General features: G+C 48.2%; 2 protein-coding genes and 1 long non-coding RNA gene across 3 annotated transcripts in view; 1 reads left to right on the top strand and 2 right to left on the bottom strand.

Annotated features, from left to right (window-relative positions):
* Positions 1-5,365, top strand: part of CASZ1 (castor zinc finger 1) — a 47,854-nt gene extending 42,489 nt beyond the window's left edge. Inside the window, 1 exon segment of the mRNA XM_046903262.1 lies at positions 2,560-5,365. Within this exon segment, the coding sequence (XP_046759218.1) occupies positions 2,560-3,818 (1,259 nt within the window). The 3' untranslated portion in view covers positions 3,819-5,365.
* Positions 727-17,542, bottom strand: LOC124417347. The gene is made up of 3 exons (XR_006931990.1): positions 15,259-17,542; positions 9,560-9,734; positions 727-1,635 (listed from the first exon to the last, which is right to left on the bottom strand). It is a non-coding gene; the product is annotated as an uncharacterized LOC124417347 (long non-coding RNA).
* Positions 17,543-17,827: 285 nt separating this feature from the next.
* PEX14 (peroxisomal biogenesis factor 14) overlaps positions 17,828-22,225 on the bottom strand; it is a 72,344-nt gene continuing 67,946 nt past the window's right edge. The window contains exons 8-9 of the mRNA XM_001234696.7: positions 21,626-21,717; positions 17,828-19,657 (exon numbers count right to left, since the gene is read on the bottom strand). Coding sequence (XP_001234697.3) covers positions 19,192-19,657; positions 21,626-21,717 — 558 coding nt within the window. The 3' untranslated portion in view covers positions 17,828-19,191. The remainder of the gene's footprint in view (positions 19,658-21,625; positions 21,718-22,225) is intronic.

Raw genomic sequence — 22,225 nt, 5'->3', positions numbered from 1 at the left:
TCAGCTTTGGCTTCTTTTCCCAACTCCCAGCTCTTTTCTAGTTAATGAAGAGCATATTTGTTTCACACTAAAGAGGATTCTGGCAGCCTATAAATGTCCCAGTCATTCTTCCTGCCAGCTTTAGTGTGTGCATGTGTAGTAACGTGCAGATCTGGGGAGTGTGGCTGGAGGACCAGCCCTGCTTGGAAGTTCAGAGGTTTTTGTCATGGGATTTGGCTGGAGGAGCATCCGCCCCCTGTCCAGAGCAGTGTTTTCCAGTGACCAAAATACACACCAAACTGCATTTTCAACTGATTTGCATGTTACCTACAGTATCTTACCTTTGTGCTGTTCTTTCCTCTAATCACATATTTTTAAGCTTCTTTTGTTTTTTACCTATTGATTTCCATATAAGTTTTTTAAATGTTTACATTGCTATTAGTTGAAAAGACACGCTTATGGCATGTACTTTACCACTGAGATTTGATTGGGATTAAATCTGCTGAGGTTTATAATCTCCAGCTGAGCATTAGGGACTGAACGCTGTCTAAGGGCTGATGAGTGTAGCGGGTTATCTTCTTTTTCATACCCTTGTTCTGAAACTTTGCTGTATGAGGAAAGCAAAAATGGTTCAACTGAAGTTTTAAGCACATCTGCTTGAGCTGTTGTAAAAGCTGAGCAGATGCATCAAGTTTTAAACAGGTCAGATTCCAAATTCTGTTTATTTCCCAGATATTCTATCTTTTCTTTACAATGCCTTATCCTGGGGTACTGTCTGAAGGCAAACAAGAATAGCATCCATACTTGGTGGTTTGGCTGTAATTTCTTGTAAGTGAGGGAGGAAGGAGATGATGTGGATAGCAGGGATTTGTCCAGGTGTGCCTAGGAGCGGAGAAGACTTTACAATACATTTGCAAGGGGGGATGCAGAATGATCTGGTCACAGACTCTACTGTTAATAGAAATTAAGCAGTGATAGAAAGCTACTCCTTCACTGGCAGCTGGTTAAATTAGCCTTCATGTGCAATTTCCACCAGTCACCGCAGTGATCTCACCATGGATGCCCCAAACGGGTGCTCTTATTTGCAGTTTGAGCACAAGTGCACGTAACAAATGGATATGAAAGATGTTTTGCTCTCTGCCCACGCTGCAACCTGTATAGCCCAGGCACCCCAGCAAGCCACTGTATGGGGAGATCAGGCTGCTGCTACCCTGCCTGTAGACTTGCATGTTTCAGCACGGTGTATGTTTAACGTTTGGAGGCTTCCTTGGGTAATGGTCCAAATCCTTTTCATCTAGAGAGTTGTAAGCTAGCAAGCCAGGTATAGCAAAAATAGCACCCATTGCTTTTATATATGCTTGTCAGCTAGGAAAGAATAATCCTTCAGCATTCAAACAAATGACTGTTTCCTCGGTCTCCTAGACAAGGATGCATGCTGCTCTGGGTTCTCAGGTCCCATGCACTGCATGTCTCAAATCATGCCTCTCTTATTTAAAAGGATGGCAATTTCAGCATGAAGATGGAGAGCAAAGAAGAAAAAAAGTGTGTATTGGTTGCAAGCTATAATTTCCAATTACACTCACGGTTTTGCACCTGGTTTGAAATTCTTCTTGCCTCCAACCTTGTCTGTGCTGCATGGTCCTGGAGATTTTGATTCTGGAAATAGTAAGCAGAGAAGAAAAAAAAAAGTTAATAGATATAATGAGGTCGAGTCCTTGATGTCAGTTGGATCCTAGGGGACGTGAGCACTAGCCAGTTATGCTGGCCCTGTGAATGAAACTGGAAGATAGATGAGGGCTCTTTATTTACTTGGGGCATCATGTGATTTTTGAGACCCATGGGAAAGCTGTAGAACTGGTATTTTCTCTTGGAGTCCGCTGGCTAGCGATGATGAGAATTGGCCCCATTGAACATCTGTCCATCTGTCTTTCTAAGTGCACTCATCGTAATATGTAGGCTCATTACAGTGAGGGATGTTGCAGTCTCCTGGCCAAAGTCCATCCTATTTCTATAAATTCCCCCCCTTGCACTTTCAATCATGCATGGGATCTTCCTCCACTTCCTGCCTGTCCTTGGCAGTTGTAGTGTGTTATGGTGTCCTGCTCACGGCCTGGATAGGGGAAAGCAGTGCACACCTGGTGGTTTTAAAACGCTTAAACTCATTTAAGTACTTGAACCGCAGTGAACTGCTGTGAAACACATCAGCCCTTGGACTGAAAGAAGCCAACTCCTCTGCATTGAAGTTTAGTGTAAGGGGAAAGCAAGACTAGAGATAACTGAGCAGCACGAGAAACTCTCAGAGTTGCAAAACAGAAAAGGAGCGACGGTATTTGGATAATATTAAGTTATACAAGAGTGGCAATTAGAAGCAAGGTGGGATGTGCTGAAAATCAAAGGAAGGGATGTGCAGCACCAGTCAGCCAGTGGCCCCGGAGCTGAGGGCTCACTGAGAGCCCGGGAGATGAGCTGCTGGGGGGGGAACCATTGTGGTGTTGTCTGCGCAAATAGAGAGCTTGCCAGGACGGTTAGGGGATGAGGAGAGACCTGTCAGCAATAGCACTCTTCGCTTTTTCTCCCCAGGGAATACCATCACTATGCCAACTGCCTCGGGGGCCAAAAAGCGCTTCTGGATTATTGAGGACATGTCCCCATTTGGCAAGCGCCGCAAGACTGCGTCCTCGCGCAAGATGCTGGATGAAGGGATGATGCTGGAGGGATTTCGGCGCTACGACCTCTACGAGGACTGCAAGGACTCCAGCTGCCAATTCTCTCTCAAGGTTACCCACTACCACTGCACGCGGGAGAATTGTGGCTATAAGTTCTGCGGCCGTACCCACATGTATAAGCACGCCCAGCACCACGACCGCGTTGACAACCTGGTATTGGATGATTTCAAGCGCTTCAAGTCTTCGCTGAGCTGCAACTTCCCAGACTGTCAGTTCTCTGGCAATAGCACACACTTCCACTGTCTGCGTTGTGGCTTCCGCTGCACTGACAGCACTAAGGTGACAGCCCACCGTAAGCACCACGGCAAGCAGGATGTCATCAGTGCTGCCGGCTTCTGCCAGTTCAGCTCGAGCGTGGACTGCGAGGTGCCCGACTGCAAGTACAAACTCAAGTGCTCCCACTTCCACTGCACCTACCCTGGCTGCAAACACACGGTGGTGGGCATGTCACAGATGGACTCGCACAAGCGCAAACATGAGAAGCAGGAGCGAGGGGAGCTGCCTGCCATCTCTCCTGGCCCTGAAGGCCTCGCCCACTCCACTCTCGAGTACGATATCCAGAACTCTTCCATCAACCTGGACAGTTCCCTCAACCTCAGCACTGACAACAACAGCTCCCTCTTCTTCCTGCAGAACGCGGCTGGCGTGGGCCTCAATGACTCCCTGGACCTCAGCAAGAAGCAGTCAGAAGTCGCTGAAGGGCCCTCCCCGAGCAGAGCCGGGACCGCCCCACAGGAGCCGGGGGCAGCGGCATCAGGCTCTGGTGAGGTGGAGGACGAAGATGACTCTTCCCAAGAGGATGAAGAGGACGATGAGGAGGAGATGAACGAAGAAGAAGAGGACGATGAAGAGGAGGATGACGACGATGACGACGAGGAGGATGATGAAGAGGAAGACCTGAACACAGATTCTGAAGAATCGCTGCCTGACCCTGAGGGCCTGGCCACTAAAGATGATGGGGAACCAGAGGAGGGTGCTGCTTCTTCCACAGACCACGGTGATGCTTCCAGGCCGCAGGACGAGGCAGCTCCTGCCCTTCCTCCAGCCTCAGCTCCTGCTCCGGCTCCCGCTGCTGCCATAGCCTCTACGGTTGCTCCAGCAGCTTCTCCTTAATCCTAGAGACAACAGCAGCAGTGGTTTGGTTTTGCTCTTACACAGAATTACTTAGGGGACCCCACATGAGGCAAGAACAAAGATTGGGACGGCAAATGAAATACAAACTCCGTGCCACACACACGAGAGAGAGGAAGGAAGGAAACCTATACTCCACAGGCCCCGTAAGACAGACAGGTTCGCAGCGGGACTGGTGCTGCATCGCTTCATTCTGCAGATCACAGAACACAGGGGCAGGATGCAGCAAAAAGTACCCTTTTATACGGACATGAACCTCGAGGGTACCAGCTGCTTTTCCTTGTCTCCCGAAAGGTGCATGGGGCCTGCGCCCATCTGGGGACCCTTTGTTATGGGTGGGGTTCTGTCCCCCCATTTTTCTTTCTGGGTTTTATTTTTCCATGTTTTCAGTTGTACGATATTAATAATAATCTCCACTTCTTGGAGGGGGGTGGGTGGGAACAACAGGTAATGAATTGTAGTAATATATATTTGTGTGTGTGTCTCTTCTATATATATAATGTACACACACACACACATATATAACATGCGAGGAATTGGTGTCACAAAGACAACTAGCTCAGCTTTTGCCGGTGGGAAGGAGGGGGCGAGGGGTGCTCTCTCTTCCCCATCTTTCTCCCTCTCTCTCTCTCTCTCTCTCTCTCTCTCTTCTTTCTCCAGCATTAAATGGATGGCATCAGACAGCAGAGGGTGGGAGTGGGTATTTATTGTCACGCAAATGAGGACGCATTAATGAATGAGCAGGGGTGGGAATGGGACACTCCTCTGTTCTTCCAGATCCTTTTTACTATTAATGATAATAATTTTGAATGCTATTTATATTGTAAAACTTTCTCTGTCTCCAGCTGTAAGGCACCTCTCCCCATCCCTGCTGTTCCGCCTGTAGGGATTGAGCTGAAGTAACTCGGGAAGGGCACAGCGGGCAGTTAAAGGGTTTGTCACACTGGAGGACTGGGGTTCAACTCCCATCCAGTTCCATCTCATCCCAACCCCAGGTGCTTTCCCTCTGTTGAGGGTGAGGCTTTTTTTGTGGTGCTTCAGTATCCCCATCTCAGGAGGACTCTGTAGAGTCAGGAGGTTGTGAGCTGACACTCTGTGCCACGGTGCAGCACAAGGAGCACTGTGCTCACAGGAGAGCGTCCCAGCCGTTAACGCAGCCTTGAAAATACTACTTGCTCTCTGACCCACGCAGTCGCACGATGACAGGTAATGTCCCCACCCCAGGCCCTCCTCCCCTGCCTTTCACGGGAGATGGGCACGGCTTTCTGCACAGACTGAAATGTAGCTCTGGTGACTTCCAGAAGAGGGTGAAGGCACCACTGAACAGAAGAAGGCAGGCAGGCATTCAGGATCCCATGTGGGACGTCCCACTCCTTTGCTCAGCACTGAGTGGGGACCGTTCTGCAGCACCCGCAGAGCCAATTGCCCAGCCTTGGTTCTTGCAGCCACAAAACATGAGGCTGTCGCAACCTACACAGCACAGAAAGATGTGGGGAGATGCCAGCAGAGGCCAGGATGCAGTCCAGCTATTCTGTGTCCGTGCTGATAAATTTTGCTAAGTAGGGCTGGTAGCTCGGGCCTTACAGGAGTAAATGGAAGTGAGTAAGCTGGGACCTGTCGCCTCCAGAAGCTTGGGCTTTCCCTGGCCACAAGCTCGTCTCCTCCCTGCTCTCTTTTCCTAGCCCAGGCTGGGAGCACACACTACAGGAGACTGCCCAGGGCTCGGGCAGGTGAGGTAGTAGCTGTCTGACCCCAAATCCTCACCGGAGTCTGAGAAAGAGGGCTTCTCTGCATCCACAGGGCTCCAGCAGGACCAGCCGTACAGGTTAATTCTGGCCGTAGCTCTTTCGGCGCCAGTCTGCAACGACACCAGCCTAGCAAAAGGTTCCCTGTGTGTGAGCTGTGTCCCTTTTTCTCTTTAAGTTTCTCTTTAAGCCTGGTTGATTTTTCTTCCTAACGCGCAGCCCCTCCTCAAGCACTTCAGCTCCAAGGGATCCCCACAGTTTGTTTCTACCCTGAGCAGATAAAGGCCTCCAGGAGTTGAGGCTGCTGCTTTTGTGTTTTTTTTTTTTAATTATTTCCCTTAGGAACTGGTGTAGATCAGGTCTGATGTATAAACAAGCAGCACGGCTGTGTCCATGTGGGGACAGAATGTTCAGATGATGTTTCAAAAGGAAAGGCAAAAAAAAAAAAAAAATTAAGAAGTTGTACAGTATTTTTTTCTGTAAAGGTTATTACTATATATAGAACAAAAGAGAAACAACCAATGCCAGGGGGACGAGGGGGGTCACCTGCCTTCTGTAAGGCCCTTAGATACGGTTAATTGTGTGCAATTTTTGTTCTTTTTTTTTCTTTTTTTTTTCTTTTTTTTTCTTTTTTTTCGATGTAGTGTTTGTTTTTGGGGGTGGCAGGGGAGGGGGGCCTGAACTCTGCGGTTTGAGGCTGACTTCACACTCCTAGCACTGAGCGGAGCTGCACGATTCCGAATTTTAACTTGAATTTTGTAGAGATGAAACAAATGAAAACAAATGAAATATTGTTATGACTAGTTTGTAGTTTATTTAAGACTTTGGAGTTCTTTTCCTCTATCACTTATTTTGTGTGGCTTTTATTTTTACAGGGTTTCATTCTTTTGTTTGTTTTTGTTTTGTTTGGTATCCCCCCTGCCCTCTGCTGTGTATTTTCTAGCACAGACAACTCCTGAGCAGAGGGGAGCTCCCATTCCTGGGGCTGAGTGAGGGAACGAGGACCTGGAATCTCTAGGGCTGGGATGGGGCAAAAACCTCTGCTTTAGTGGCATTTGCTGCAGGTTCTGTGCTTGTCCCTTTTCCCCATATTCAGCCACTCACTGTATGGTGATGGGCTGCAGGAGAACCCCTCAGCTGTACCCATCTTGCAGACCGCATGTTTTCAGTTGGCACCCGATGGACATCACTGACTTCTGTGGGGTCAGCACGGAGCCCCTGCCCTTAAAACCCATCCTGTGAGCACAGCTAGCAGGGCTGCTCGCAGCAGCAAGGCGGGCACTCCCTGGGGCACCTCAGTACTGCTGAGAACAGAGGGGCCGTGCCCTGCTGCTACACGCCGTGTCTGTACCTCCACCCCAGCCCATCTCACAAGGCTGCACTCACCAAACCACTGCAGGGCAGTGGGAGAAGGCCGAGGCATGGAGGAGAGGGGAAGCGTTCCCCTGGCAGCTGCACTCAGCAGCACCTTGCTGGGGCCTGTGCTGATGCGGAGCCGTTCCACACATCCTTCCGTGCGGCTCAGCGTGCCAGGGGGGCCCACGTTTATCTATGCACACCACCTTCCCCCTCCAGGCACCCGACTTCTCGCCCATGTCTCAGCCTTTCTCCCAATCCTTTATGACCTCTCCTCCGGGCACTGGCACAGGGAATGCAGGTCCTTTCCCTCGAGGCTCACGCTGACCTCTGCCCCACGGCCCTGCCTTCCCCCAGCGCTGTACCTGCACAGCTCTCACTATGCCCATCTTTGCAGCAACAACAAGTCTAGAAAGTTAAGCCCGTCTTGTTTTTCTGCCATGCTCAGGCTTTAATTCAGCAAAACTCTTAAGCAAACGCTTTGTGAGCTGGAGCAGATTGAAGCCCACGCTTAAGTGCTTTTCTGAGCAAAGGCCCCAGCAGCACAGAGGTGCCCATTGCAGAGCAGTGGTTCTTCGCTTTAAGCGATCCAACAGGGCCGTTAAGACGATGCTGTAAGTGCTTAAAGAACGACCAGAGAGAGAGATTCAACCAAACTGTGTGAGGAGGGGGAAAGAGGAGAGAGGAAATGGAACCGTTGTGTCCAAAACAAAACGAAAAACAAACAAAGCAATCCTTGGGATGGACCCTCCTGATTTCTGCTACCATTCACTGCTGAGGAGCAAAAAACAAAATCAAACTATTGACTAGATGGCTCTTTCTAGCCACAAACTCAACTGGATTAAAGTCTGCGTGGAAGGAATTTTGTAAAGAAAAAAAAAAAAAAAAAAAAGAAAAAAGAAAACTTTTTTCCAATGTAGCAAAAAATTAAAAAATAATAAAAAAAACTTTAAAAAACTATTAAAAAAAAAAAGACAAAAAAAGACAAAGAGGGAGAATTCTAGCCTTTTGTAATATCCATATTGCACACTAGGACTATAAGCCATTGCTAGCTCATTTTGAATTTTAAATGTGTAATTTTTTTTGTTTTGTTTTGTTGTTGTTTTATTTTTTTCTTTCTGTGGGGGAGGGGGGAAATAAATGCTTGAACCACCAATGCTCTTTTTAATGTTTTATAAATATGTATGTGTATATATATAAATATAAAAATAATATGTATGCACATATATATGTGTGTGTGTATATATCTATATGTATATACATATATATAGATATATAGATATATATATAGGTTTTGAGACAAAAAAAATGCAGAAAGTGAAAAAAAAAACCACCCTAAACAGGACGGTGTGCTCTGATTTACTTGAATCTGGTCTCTTCAGCACCTGCGTTATTAAGAACTGAATATTTTTCCACTTGAATTTAGTGCTATTAGAAATTTAATATATGTGTTTTATTTATTTGATTTTTTTTTTTTTTTTTTTTTTTTGCATGACTGATGCAAGGTTTGACATTTTCACTCAATAAAAACTGGAAAAAAAACCAACTTTCAAGCGATGGAGTTGTCTTTCTTGATGGAGGGGTGTGTTATTTTCTGGACAGCTGACACATCTCAGAGCAGTTCGGGTCTCTTAAAGCACCGCAGCCCTGGTAATGCCCCCACACCCCTTTAACAGCCACTTTTAGCACCAGCACTGTAGTGATAAGTGCCAAAAGAACAGAGTTCTCTTTTTATGGACTCTGGCCTCAAACTTTTTAAGCAGCCGTGCTGCAGTTCCATCTGAAGCGTTCACCAGGCAATGATGGAGGCGATCGGTTATAGAATCATAGAGTGGCCTGGGTTGAAAAGGACCACAATGCTCATCCAGTTCCAACCCCCTGCTATGTGCAGGGTCGCCAACCAGCAGCCCAGGCTGCCCAGAGCCACATCCAGCCTGGCCTTGAATGCCTGCAGGGATGGGGCATCCACAGCCTCCTTGGGCAACCTGTTCAGTGCGTCACCACCCTCTGGGTGAAAAACTTCCTCCTCATATCCAACCTAAGCCTCCCCTGTCTCAGTTTAAAACTATTCCAACTTGTCCTGTCACTATCCACCCTCATCAACAGCCATTCCCTCTCCTGTTTATACGCTCCCTTCAAGTATTAGAAGTCCAAAACGAGGTCTCCCTGGAGGCTTCTCTTTTCCAAGCTAAACAAGCTCAGTTCCCTCAACCTTTCCTCATAGGAGGAAATAGGCAGTGCTTATGCCTCCATGATCTGCTGATGGGGGATGTGAATTAGAGATGCAGCTGCTTGCATTTTGACTTTTTCCTTCCCACCTTGGTCTGCAAACTCAGGGTGGCAAACCGGGACCCATGGTAGCACCGTGCTGGCTGTAACCCACTGGAAACCTCACAGTGACATTGAAAGCCCTCTAAATGTAGAGCTGTGTGATTATCACCCTAACAAAAGAGAAACAAGGAGCAGGAATGGGCCATCCTGTCTGCACAGAAGGCGTGGGACCAGTCATCCCACTAACAAGAACCAAAATGCAATGCTGAAGCCATAAATTGTGATCGAACTTCCAAGGCTACACAAAACTGTACACTACGCATCCAAGATCTAAAAGGAAGCATTCCTTACCTGGCCCCTGCATAGCTTCCTCCTGCTGCTGTCACTTGCACGTGCCACGTGTTGGCAGAGAGAAGCGACTGCCACTGGAGATGAGAAAGTCCTTTTTCAGGGCAGATTTTGTCCTTCCATCCGCACTGCTACAGCACTGCCTTGGAGCAGCAGACCCAGCAGTCGTGAGCACCAGCTGCAAAGGAACAACAGATAAGATAAACCCTGGGTGCTCAGTGCAGTTTGTCCCCACCATTCCACCTGAACAGATGCCAGGCCTGGGTGCTTCCTCACCAGGCAGCTCTGGAAACAGGCTTTCCCCACCTGCTCTGCCAGGCAGATAGGCACAGGCAGCAGGTGCCATTTGACAGGGACCTGAACAGGCTGCTTTGAAGAAAGCACGTGTGTTCACAGCACATCAGGTGCTCTAAAACAATTACCCTCCCAGTATCCACCAGGTCACGGCATGCCTGAGTGCTCACCCCTCAGTGGAAGCCCACTGCAAGCACGCATCCCACCTGTCCTGGGGGGATCTGCCCACACACCATGATAACTGTGCTCAAGAGCTGTTGGTGTTTCCCCCAGGTTCAGGCACACGCCCCAGTGCTATAGGGGTGGAGGCAAGGAGTAGTGGCAAAGTTCTTGTTTGACCCAGAGAAAGCAAAGCAGGCTCCTCCTGCTTTGTTCTTCCCCACCATGAAAGCAGTTGGTGTCTGTGCCTGCTGCCCTCTGCCACCGGTCAAAGAACCCAGGAGCAGCAAAGCAGAGCCTGCTGAGCCCCACGCACTGGCAGCAGCTGCCTCCTTATTACAGACAGGATTAGACTCCTCTCTCTTTCAAAGCCCTCCGGTTGCTCTGCTGCAGCTCCCAGCCATCCTGCTTTCAGATGTCATTATCTGAACATGCTCCTAATCCGACCTCAGAGCACAGAGGTTTGCTCTCTCTGGAGCTCTGCCCGCAGCACAGGGGATTTTTACATCACGGTGTTTCCGGGGGGACACGACACGACCCACGGCTTGGAAGCTCCTGCTGGAACTCGCCTGCTCTCTGCAGAACTCTCACTGTACATGTAAAAGAATGGCTCCATCGAGGGAGAAGCAGCGAGGTGAACAAACCAAAGCCCCACTACTGCATTCCTTCCAAGCCCTCGCAATGGGTGACGCTGCAGCTCTGCATCCACTGCGCTCAGAGCCTCGGGGAGGGAGGGTGGCAGACACCCAGCACTGTTGCTGCTGCTGTACACTGATTACATTGAGCCTATCCCTGTAACAGCATTTTTTGAGCACAGAACCCCACAGTTAATGTGTATCCACAAACCTATGCTGCCTGTTGTGCAGGAGGCACAGGACATTGGCTTTTCAGCACACGCCAAGCTGCGTGCAGCAGCCACCAGCACAGGCACCCCCAGCAGGAATATCCCTCGGCACCGGCCCAGCCCAAACAGAGCCCTGCTTTCCCTTTCCATATGATTCATAAGACTTAAAACCAAAACAGGCAGCAAAAGTTCAACTACCTCAAACGAAGAAGCATTCAAAGTATTCTAGGACACAGAATGGGAGACCAGATGGTTCTGCTGCTGCTTCCCATCATCCTGTTTTTCAGATGTCATTAAACAAACCAGCCTTAGCACAGAGACCTGTCCTTGCTGAGCCATATGGGCCAATCCGGACAGCAATAAAGGCAACAGACTACCAGTGCTGGCCTGCAGTACGGGTAATGGCCATGCTGGTGGCTCAGAAAGATCATCGCAATTTGTCCAACTACTTCTTACAGAGCTTAGCATGGATATTTATGTGGGTTACTAGGAAAACAGTACTTTGGGTTACACCTCTCCTTATGTCCAGGCCAACAAGGAATGGTTTCCATACTGCAGCAGGCACTCACTCAATCTGCAGCAATTTTTCTTACGAGCTCATCAGCTCCAAACTCCGCTCCTCTGTAGCGGGCAGCTGTCCCACCGGAGCTGTGAGCACAGGATGCCCAGCAGCCACCAGCAGGTGTGCACAGCCACGAGTGCCACACAGACTCCTCACAGCTTGCTCAGCTGAGCACCAAGCACAGGAAAGCAGGCCTGGCTGCGATGGTTACTCGGGCAGCACAATGCCTCCTACACCGGGCAGAAGGGAACTCAGAATTCTGACGCTTACTGGTAGAGGAAAGGCAGCTGTTATGACGCACAACACATACTGGGCATAACTCAGAGCTTGCAAGGACTGAGGCTCAGCGCTGGCTTCCTGCAGCACGCTGAATTCAAGAAAGAATAGGAGACTTGCTGGGGAAATAGGTCTGTTAAATCAGCCCGTCTCCATACCTCTAGAGAATGAAATTTGGAATGGAGTGGGATTTTAGCATAGATGAGCAGCAGTCGGGGACTCTGGATACGAGTCTGCATTGGACATAACAATACACTCAAGGCCAGGCTGGATGTGGCTCTGGACAGCCTGGTCTGCTGGTTGGTGACCCTGCACAGAGCAGGGGTTGGAACTGGATGAGCATTGTGGTCCCTTTCAACCCAGGCCATTCTGTGATTCTATGAATACAAAGAACAAACCCTTCCATGAAGTCAGCTTTGGTACCAACAGCCCTGCTGCACGGTGCACACAGACCGCTCACAGCCCAGCTGAGTTTCACACACACCCTTCTGGGCTGGTGCAGTCGGGCACAGTGCTTTACAAACCCACAGGTGCCATTGTGCAACATCACCGGAGGGCCTTTCACAGAGGGAGCTCTGGAGGGAAGGAGAGAAGATAAGCAGATCTCCCTCTTCCTTTCCTCTCACTTTTATTCCATTCAAGACTGAAGCTACAATACAATAAAATTTCACATCATCTTCAATTGGAATATGAACTTTTAAGACCTCTCTGAAAGTGAACGAGCAGCCCATACTCTTTGCAAACAAAGAAGCATGCAGATCGCCGAGAGCTTTGAGAGTTTCACATATGCACACATACACAAATAAAAGACTGCTGTCTCTCTCTACAAATCAATGGTAAACTCAAGTTTAATTTGAACAAATTGGGAAAGGGTGAGAGCACACGTGCCTGTGTGTGTGCATTGTGTACAGGCCCGTTTTCTGCAGGGTATGCAGGTTTGCATGGTGTTCAAGAAGGGATGAGGGAAGCCCCCATTCTGGGTGACAGCACACACCAGCACACGAAGGACCTGCAGGGGTGATGTTTGTTATGCCCCGTACAGCCATAAGCTACTCTGTGGGTATGTAATGCACTTCCACAGTTTTTCATGACCTTGCAAGATTTTTGTTTACTTTCTCTTTTGTCTCACTTATTGTGGGGAGAGAAAACAATAGGAGGGAGGACAAGTTCTTCTTGGTGACAAGACGGGGCTCGCGGGGTCCCTCCCGTGGGTGCTCTGCAGATGGGAGCAGGGCTGTGTCCCCGGGCTGTGGGGTGCTCTGCCACCGCCGCTCCTCCTGTCCCCAAAGTGCCCCAGCCCCATCCCGGCTGAGGGGTGGCCCATGGAGGCAGCTTCCCTCCTTCCTTTTGCTCTTTTTTGGCAGGGAAACTTTTAAACAAACAAATGAAGAAACACTGAGGATTTAAGTAAACAGACGAAGATTTATCTGACAGGCAGACTAAGGAGCCCGGCCTGCCCCCTTCCCTTCCCACAGGGCAGGGTGCTGCCTCCTGCTCCTGGTACCAACAGCCCTGAGCCCCTCTGCCACCCACAGCTCTGTGCCCACTGCCTGCCTCCAACTCACCCTGAGTGTGTGTGCTGCTGGCAGGGGCTGCTATCACTGCACAGCGAGGAAGGAACAGAGCCATAGAAGCAAACAGGCAGGCAGAGATGAAACCTGCTGTTCATGCTGCACCAGGGCAGGAAGCACCAAACCGTGCATCTGCACTGGAGGGTGGCAGCAGTTTAGCATGCAGTCCTCTGTGCATGCACATGTCAGTTTAAAACGCTTTAAATAAAGCAAACTTGTTCCAAGAGATGGAGGAACGTCCACTCAAGAATTGTCTCTACTTTAATTAAATCAGTTACAGAAATTAACTGTAAAGAGGTGTTACTCTGGCTCCACGCAGATAAAACCTCAGTGCTAGCTTATCAGAGTGAATGGGTGAAGTTGGAAGCAGTTTGTGTCTGAAGAGCAGAGAGCAAAAGGGAAAAGCATGGGGCAATAGGGGACAGGCAGCAGGCTGGCACCAGCAGCAGGAGGGCTGACAAACCAGGCACACCAGGCAGATAAAAGTGACGGAGAGATGGACAGGCAGGCTGGCAAAGGGACAGACACCAAGAGAAAAATAGGCAGCAAAGCAGCCGGTTGTACTCCTGGATGCTCTGAATCAATCCTAACCAACCCATCACCTCCTCACTCAGGAGGAACCATCCTAGAGAAGCACCAGTATTTAATGTAAAACAGAGAAACAGCGCAACCCCAACTGCCCCTCCACTCCTTGGGCACGTTCTTGCAGCTCACATCATAAAAGACCTCTCATAACTTGCACAAAACCAGAAGAGAAAAGCCTGACGGGTTAAATCCCTCAGCAGATGCAGAAGAGGGGCACTCCGAGATGCTCCATGCTGTAAGTAACCCCTGAGCAGTGCTTGCAAAGCATCTGGGGAGATTTTTAGTCTGAAAGACACTTTACAAAAATAAATTATAATTGAGTTTAATAATCTTCCCCTTTCCAGAAAGGGCCTGACAGATGCTGCCTAGTGCTCACTTCTGCCCCATTTCAAATATTTTTACCTTATTAGGATGAAATATATTATTTTTCTAATGAAAGGATTTTTTTTTTTTTTTTTTTTCCAAAGAGCTGGTTTTCCTTTCGTCCAGCTGGTGCCTTTATTAGGTTAGTGCTTGCTCCCTTTTGAGGATGGGATTGTTTTTTTCCCTGCGCTGGGAGAGACCATGCCAGCCCCTGATCCACAGGCACACAGCTCAGAGCCTCCAGTGCTCAGCAAGCACAGGACCTGGACTCTCCCTGTACCCTCCCTGCTACCCCTGCATTCACTCTAGGTACACTTCCACTGTTTGATCTGCTTTTTCTCCTGACAGCACAGGCAGTGGTAAGGTCCAGCCTTCCATCAGCAGGTGGACGCAGCTCAAAAGGTGCCTTCAAAGCCTGACTCCTGAGGAAGCCTAATGGTCTGGGAGATGTGAGGATGAAAGGGGGAATTAAGAAAGCTGAATGCTCTCCTGTGCCCTCAGGTAAATAATTTCCTCCCTTTCACCTCCCAGCATTGCTTTATTTACATTTTCAGCTCCTGGAGGCCAAGCCCCTCACTTGATGTATGCTTGCAGTGGGGCAGAGCTCAAAGCCCAGGCTGGTAGGTACTCAGCTCAAGCCTGGTACCAGGTTTTGGCATGCTGGATCACTACCACATACAATCTGTGCTGCACGTGAGCCTCCACCAGACAGAAGGGACCCTCTAAACTTCCACACAGCAGGTCTGCAACAAAAACCTACCTGGCCTTGCTATCTAGCCCAGGTTTCTTTAGGTATCATAGAGCCCCATCAAAGGGAAGGCAAAGGCAGCCTCTATTTCTGTAGCAGACATTGCAAACACACAGCAAAGCAGACATAGACTGTTTTTTCCCCCAGCCCTACTCCAGGCAGTAACACAGCTTTCCCTCTTGCCCTGCTGCCACCCTGCAGTAAACCCCACACTACAGTAAGGTACCCCTGGAAAAGCAGCCCATTCTCTCACTCCACTGAGAAGAAAAGTAAGAAAGAAAACATTCAAAAAGCACTTACCTACCAGGAGCAGCTCACTTGCACTGCACAAAGACCACATCTAAAATGTCTGCCTCTGAGCCCAGAGGGTGGTTCAGCTCATCACCCACAGCTGTGCAGTCCAGGCCATAGGAGCCAGGCAATCAAAGAGTGGCTGCAGCTGGGCAGGGGGCTGCAATCACTGCACCACGGGGCACAGCCAGTAATGGGAGTTTGTGTCAGCTGCAGGACCTAGCATGAAATCTGCTTCCTAAAGTTGCTTTCTCTGTAGCTTTGATTTGTCACATCCCAGGACGCACCAGATGGTATTTTTGCCATCGTGTGGGAAAACTGAGGCACACTACAAGTAAAATGCTCTGTAAAACGTTGGGCAGCAAACAGCACAAGATCACAGGGGACCCTGCAGTCCACCCCTTCTGATCTCAAACACTGTTAGGTTACACCCTGGGCATGCAAAAGGCAATAAAAGAACTCCTCTTGGTTCTGACAAAGGTGCACGTAGGGCTAATTGCTCACACCTGGGGGTGAGGAGGGTTGGACAAAGAGGATCAGGAGCCACGGCTCGCTTAATCCTTTCCCACTTTGTCTCATTTTTTGAGCTCCCCACGTTTCTCTTGCAGCTATTGAAGGGAGAGTTTTTATATCCTCAAATTACTGGAAAGTGCCAGCCTGATATTATCTCCCCTAGGGGAGAGCACGGGCTCAAAGGGTTTCACTGCTCTGTGCTCAAATGACACTGTTCAGATGAAACTGGTTCCCTTCACTCACTCTCAGTACCAAAAACCTATAGAAACCATGCAGTAAACCCAGTGCACCCACCTACCTGTGCTGTTACTCTTCTTTCTGTACCAAAACCAAGGCTGGTTACACTAAAATACAGTCCTTGAGTAAGCCAGAGGGTGGGTGACTGCTTGTGCTGCCTTGTTGTGTGTGCAGAAAAAGGGTTGACTACCTGGACATCTTTCAGCTAACACGATGGCACTCTCAGTGTCTACTGTCCGGTGGGCTAAACGTTTCACACAGCAGCTCCTCTGAGAAGCTTGTTTTTAGCTATAATAACAATAACAATCACAAGTTAGCAGTCAGTCTATGTGGTTCATCAAGACCAAAATGCCCTAAAACTCCTGCTGTGCTGCTAAGAGACGAGAAAGGAGAGACTGAGGAGTGACACTCATGACTCCCCAAAATACCAGCTGCTAAGGAGGTCTGGCTTCTTCCAAATTCTCTGCTGGAGGGTTTGGTCTCTTCAACAAAGTACAGAGGACCCCATCAGGAGGCCCAAAGATGGAGCTTTTTCAGCTGTGTGCTATGAGGGGATTTGCTGGGACTTGTATCGGGTTGGGGAAAGGAGAAAACATGACCTATCCAGCTGGTAAAGGCTGTCAGAAGGAAAAGCTAAGAGAGTGAAAAGGGCAGTCGAGGAAATCTACCTTTTACTCTGTAGAAATTTAATGGTAAATGGATTGAACACGGGTGACATGGAGGAAAAGGGGGAAAAACGAACCCTCAGAGATGGTTGTATTGTAAACCTCATAAGTCACTTTGCAAGGCACATACCTCAGCAACATATTTTCCACATTTCACCAACTGCTGTTGTCCAGGCACTTTCTATTTTCAAAACCTTCTATGTATATGAAATGTACACAGGCAGGACAATACTTTTTCATTACATCCTCGTGTTCGGTAGTGTTTTCTTTTCACAAGGATTCTTGGCTTGGAGCAATGAAAAGTGCCATCTCTTAATACCAATCTGTCCTTTTAAACACTTTCAAATTTGCCCTGTTTTAGCTAAATGTGACGTTCTTTGTGAACGTTAAACAGCAGACACACACACGCACACACACACACACTCACTCACTCCTGGGGAAGATATTCGTCCATTTAAGGAATGAGAAATCATCACATCCAGCAGCAGGTCTAAATACAGTAATATGAAGGTTCCTTTCGCTCCCCCTGAGCAGGAAAATGTCACTGTGTACCAGACACCCAAATACTCAGGAATCAAGTAAATCCCTCTTTTTTAGGAGGGAGCCAAATACTTCTGTGGAACAAAGATGGGACTGCAGTAGCTGCAAAGTGCTGGACGCCACTTCTTTCAATGGCTTCTGTACTGACATGGCAGGGCTCACAGCAGTCACGGGACACGGAGCTGCATTCCCTGCTGGCAGATAAGGCTGAGGGCCGTGGGATATCTCACACGCTGCCTTCAGCACCTCCTGCTGCTGGGGTGGGATGGAGTGCGGCGCTGCATTCTGCACCCTGCAGAGCCTCCTGCTGGGAGGAAGGGGACCAGAGGAGCTGATTTTACTCACCCGTGACCCACCATCTCACCCTCTGCAACAACAGAGGCAGCCTAGGATTACGGTGCCGCTGCAGCTGTCTGCACTGTACTGTATATTGCACTTCCACCATTCCCTGCGCTGCCTCCTGCTGACACAAGCTAGGACTGGAGCAGCTAGAAAATAAACCAACCATCAAGAAAACATTTTATAAGGACCGAATTTCCATAACGCGCCCATTTCCCTCCCTTTACCTCCCTGTATATTTCTCCCCCAGGAAAGAGCCACAGTAATCCAGTAACAGCCTGGTGTTAAATAGCGGTAACTCATATTTATTACAATTATATACAATCATATTTTATATTTGAAATCTATACATGATCACACGAACGAGCACGCTTGCTTAGTGAGGACAGTGAGACTCAGTTGTTACAAGAATTGCTCCACTAAGAGGCTCTGATGCAGTGAGTAATATAATTGGACACCACCATTTTAACAGCTGAGAACACAATGCTGCAAATGAGAGGTTTCAAAATTCACCGTTTTGATTTGTATACAGCCCCAAAAGGGCAAAAAAAAATGGCTGGACTGGGCAGGAGGGCCTGTGGTGTACCTCAGAGCTGGAATTGTTCTCTCTCTCGTAAAGACTGCCTTGCTGAAGCAGGTGCCTGTCACTGGGTAGGTGCAGGTCTCAGCTGATCATTTAATATGGGTTTTCTCCTCACTTAGGGAGAAAAACAAGCTAAGAACCATTGCAAAGATTCAAAATTAACCATTTATTTCAGCATCTGATATCATGTCATTCAAGACAGCTATAAAAGATGTCAAAAACTGATGCTAGCTCCTTGTCTTTGGAGGGTGAAGGGGAGTAACGGCCATGAGTGGGGTCATCTTTTAAGACATCCTTTTACAGGGGAGCAATCAGTAACAAAGCCACCTGTTCTCATGCATTTTAGTGTGGCCATGAAAGCTGAACTCGGTCCCTAGCAAGAGGCCACTTTGATGAGTGGAAGAGAGCACGTGGGGTGGAAACAGTGTTCTTTGGACCCCACCAGAAATTTAGTGTTTTTAAACGCTGGGTAGTTTCAGGAATTTGAGGCTTGGCATAAGGCTTGGCAGAAGGTGGCTGAGACTGAGATCTGGTGAGGAATTAAAATGTTGTTATTTTTTTTTTGGCGACAGAGTACCAATTAGTTTGAGAATTAAAATTGAGGGGTATTTTGGGAAACAGCGAGAACTGTTTTGGGGATTATGTGGGGATTAAAGGCTTGTGAAATCAAAGACTTCAGGGCAGACAGGTTTCTGAAACGGGCTGGAAGGCCTCTAGGACGTAGCAAAGAGGCCGACCACTAGAGGAGATGCTGGACGTTTTTGTAAGGGGACTTATTCTGTTGCTGCGGTGCATGGTAAGGCGATTGGTCTTCCAGCCTAGGCAGTGACCCCAGCTCATGGGGGGAAGGTGGGCCTGGGAGGGGAGAAGAAGCCACTGCAACGCTGCACAGCCATGTGGTGAAACGGCCCACCTTGTTCACCAGGCAATCACGACCCTGCTCAAGGTCAATCATGGAAGAATCACTGGAAGGAATGGTGGCACTCCACAAAATGGGAGAGGCACCAGGGACAGTGCAGGAGGCTAGGGAAGATGTACAGCAGCATCAGCAGAAGCCAGGGCACCTTAGTCAATCTCATTCTCATTGCTGGCCCCCTCAGGTCTTCGTAGCTTTTCCACTTGCTCATTGATTTGCCCATCCCCTCCTCTCCGGTCCTCAGTCTGGACACCCATACACTCCTCCTCATCCACGTGGCTCACGTCATCATCCTCATCGTCCTCTTCTTCCTCTTCATTCCTTTTGTTTTCCCTTTTCTCCTCCTCACCCTGCACCTCCATCCGCACTTGGCTCTTGACATCAATCACTGCCTTGTTGCCTTCCTCGGTGCTCAGCAGATGGCAGCTGACCTTCGAACCCTCGGGACTGTGGTTCTCCTTGACTGGTGAGGAGGTGGTAGACTCATTGCTGACAGGTGAGATGTCACTGCTGCTGTTGTGGTTGGCGACAACAGGGTTGGAGGGTGAGCTTGGCTTTACTGGGATCTGCCATGACGGGATCTTAGGAGCTGAAGGGGAGGGAGGAAACTGCCTCCTTAGGGGAGAGAAGGGAGGGAAGAAAAGGAGAGAAAGGGGCTTTTGTTAAAAACAGAGGGGTTATCATTAGAGAGAATAGTATTTGTACTGGGGAAGCCACGTAAAACAGGACTGAAACTTCAATGAACAAGAACAAGGCCACTTCATTTCTTCAGCCAGAATCTCAAAGTGCTTTACAAGCAACTGGTAATTGAGTCTGAACTGATGTTGTTTGGCCAATTTCACAGAGTAAGTTAGCAGTCAGGAATGCTGCCTCTGGAAAGACATGGGTGTCCCTTATAAAACAATCACTAATTAATTGGAAAGGAAAACTCCCACTGGAGGAAGAAGTCAGAGAAATCTGCTCCTTGTGCCTCAGCCAAGAAATTTCACCACCTGGCTCTTGCCTCCACTGTGATACACAGCTATTGCATGCTGGCTTATTACAGTCCAGACTCTATCTCCTAGTCCCAGCACGCACTTTACATGTTTGGGCCAGATCCTGGCTGCTGCAAACTGGCTTAGCTTCTCTGATTTGAATGGAGACATACTGACTTGCTCCAGCTGAGAATCTGGCTGCTCTGTCTTCAGTGAGTCCTCTCCAGGTGGGCTTTAAGGATTTGACAATGCCAAGCTAATGCCCATCTCTAAAAGGAGAATGTAAATTACAAAAAGGACAAATGTAAGTCCAGTAGGGAGTGTTAGTGCCCTCAGAAAGTGATCCATCATGAAGAGTAAAGCAGAAAAGCATGTCTGGTCTGGTACTCCCCATGCATCCTTGCTTTTGTATCTGCAAAGTGGGAGTATGAAAAGGTATCAGATTCATGTCTGGAATGCTGTGTGGAGGGAATTCTCATGCCCCTCAGGTGAACTGTCTGTGCCACGGGTAAAAGCAGAGCAGACCAAAGCTGGTTACACTCTTACAGTGAGTGCTTGCGCACAACAGAGTCCATTTTCATAAGCTGAACTAGGAGAAGTAGTTGCTCTCACCTTCCTCTTCTCACTGCCACCACTACCCCTGGCAGAACTCTGCTGATCTAGCCTCCATCTCCTGAGAGTGCAATAAGTGAATGTCCGCATTCAACCGGTATCATAAATGCAATCAACAAATTCATTCTGGAGTCTTTCTGGGCTCCGGTGTTGCTGCTGCCTCCTCACTGCAGAATCATTTGCCTTTTCTTTTGGGAACTGAACAACTAAAACGATTTTTATCCCTAAAGCTGCATAAAAGAGTGATTTTTTTGCTAATGACAGCTCTCACCCCTGCCCACTCTGGAGAGCTGCTGCTCCTCTGCTGCTGGCCATCAGTAGACAGCAGAAAGACTTGGTGCCAAGGCTGCTTTGAGAAGACTTATTTGTATGAAGAAGGAAGTTAGGGAGTCATATCAAAGGATCAACAGCTGGTGAACACTTAAGTAGTGTTTTTAGAAAAAAAAGAACTTCTTCAAACTGAGATCTGATCCTTCCTCTTATAACTTATCCCATCGGTTGCGATTTGTATTACTATCATTTTCAGACATCTATAGTATGTCTATGCCTGAGCGAGCCAGTGGAGAAGAACAGGTTCTGCTGAAGTGTCATTTGACCTGGTTATCCCTAACCATGAACAGGTCACATGAACTGCATCCACCAGTGGTTCTCTCTATAACAGAACAGAGGTGGCCAGCTCGGATGCAGTCAACCCCTCAAACCAGGTGGGAGGCACCCTCCCTGTTGGGAACGGCAGAGAATTTCTCTATCAAAAACAAAAAGGAAAAATCTTAGTAATTATTAATTACCCAGAGCACTCTGTGATTTAAGGCAAATTTGAAAAGCATTTTGAGACCTGCAAATAGAAAGTGATAGTGGAGTGGTATTATTAAAATAGCAATAACAGGATATAGAGCTAGTTCCTGCTGGAAATGCTCTTCCTCTCTATGATTGAGAGAATCCCAGAAAGCAACCCTTCCCCACACAGCCATCTTCCATCAATATATTCCATCCATACCGGTTCAGGAGGAGTCCTTTTAACGAGTAGATCTCAGATTTCAATTCATTAATATTCTGTGACTCCAGAATCCAGTTGGTGGAAGTTGTAGCCTACAACATAGAAAAAAGATGCAAAGATCAAAGTATGAACCCAGATACAGCTCAAAAATGTCACCTTTTTTTCTATCTCATCTTCCCTCTCCTCCCATTTGGGAATCTCAAGCGCTGAGGGTAAACTCTATCCTTTAAAATCTCAGATCAGAGCAAAATAACTTCCACAAAGAGGAAGGACCCGAACGGATCCCCACAACGATCAGAAATAATAACTGTTTCAATGTGCTCCAACAATTCAAATATTTGCTTTTAGTTTTGGGGACTAATTAATCTTGTTTCTAACAACCATTGCTGAAGCATCTCAAGGGGACCTTTTTTTTTTTCCTGTAGAAGGCAGCCAGCACTTCTGAGAATTCAGATGAAGCAAGCTGTGCACAGCACGCTTTTCACCAGTATGTCAGATGGAGAAGAATACACAAAGATGCAAACCAAATTATTTGACGCTGACCTATGGAATGATTTCTAGAGCACCAGGACCCCGAAAGGCAGTGGGAGTTGCACCGAA

Source organism: Gallus gallus, chromosome 21 (assembly GCF_016699485.2).
Source record: "Gallus gallus isolate bGalGal1 chromosome 21, bGalGal1.mat.broiler.GRCg7b, whole genome shotgun sequence".
Taxonomy (NCBI): Eukaryota; Metazoa; Chordata; class Aves; order Galliformes; family Phasianidae; genus Gallus; species Gallus gallus.
This window is presented reverse-complemented; position numbering and strand designations above follow the sequence as displayed.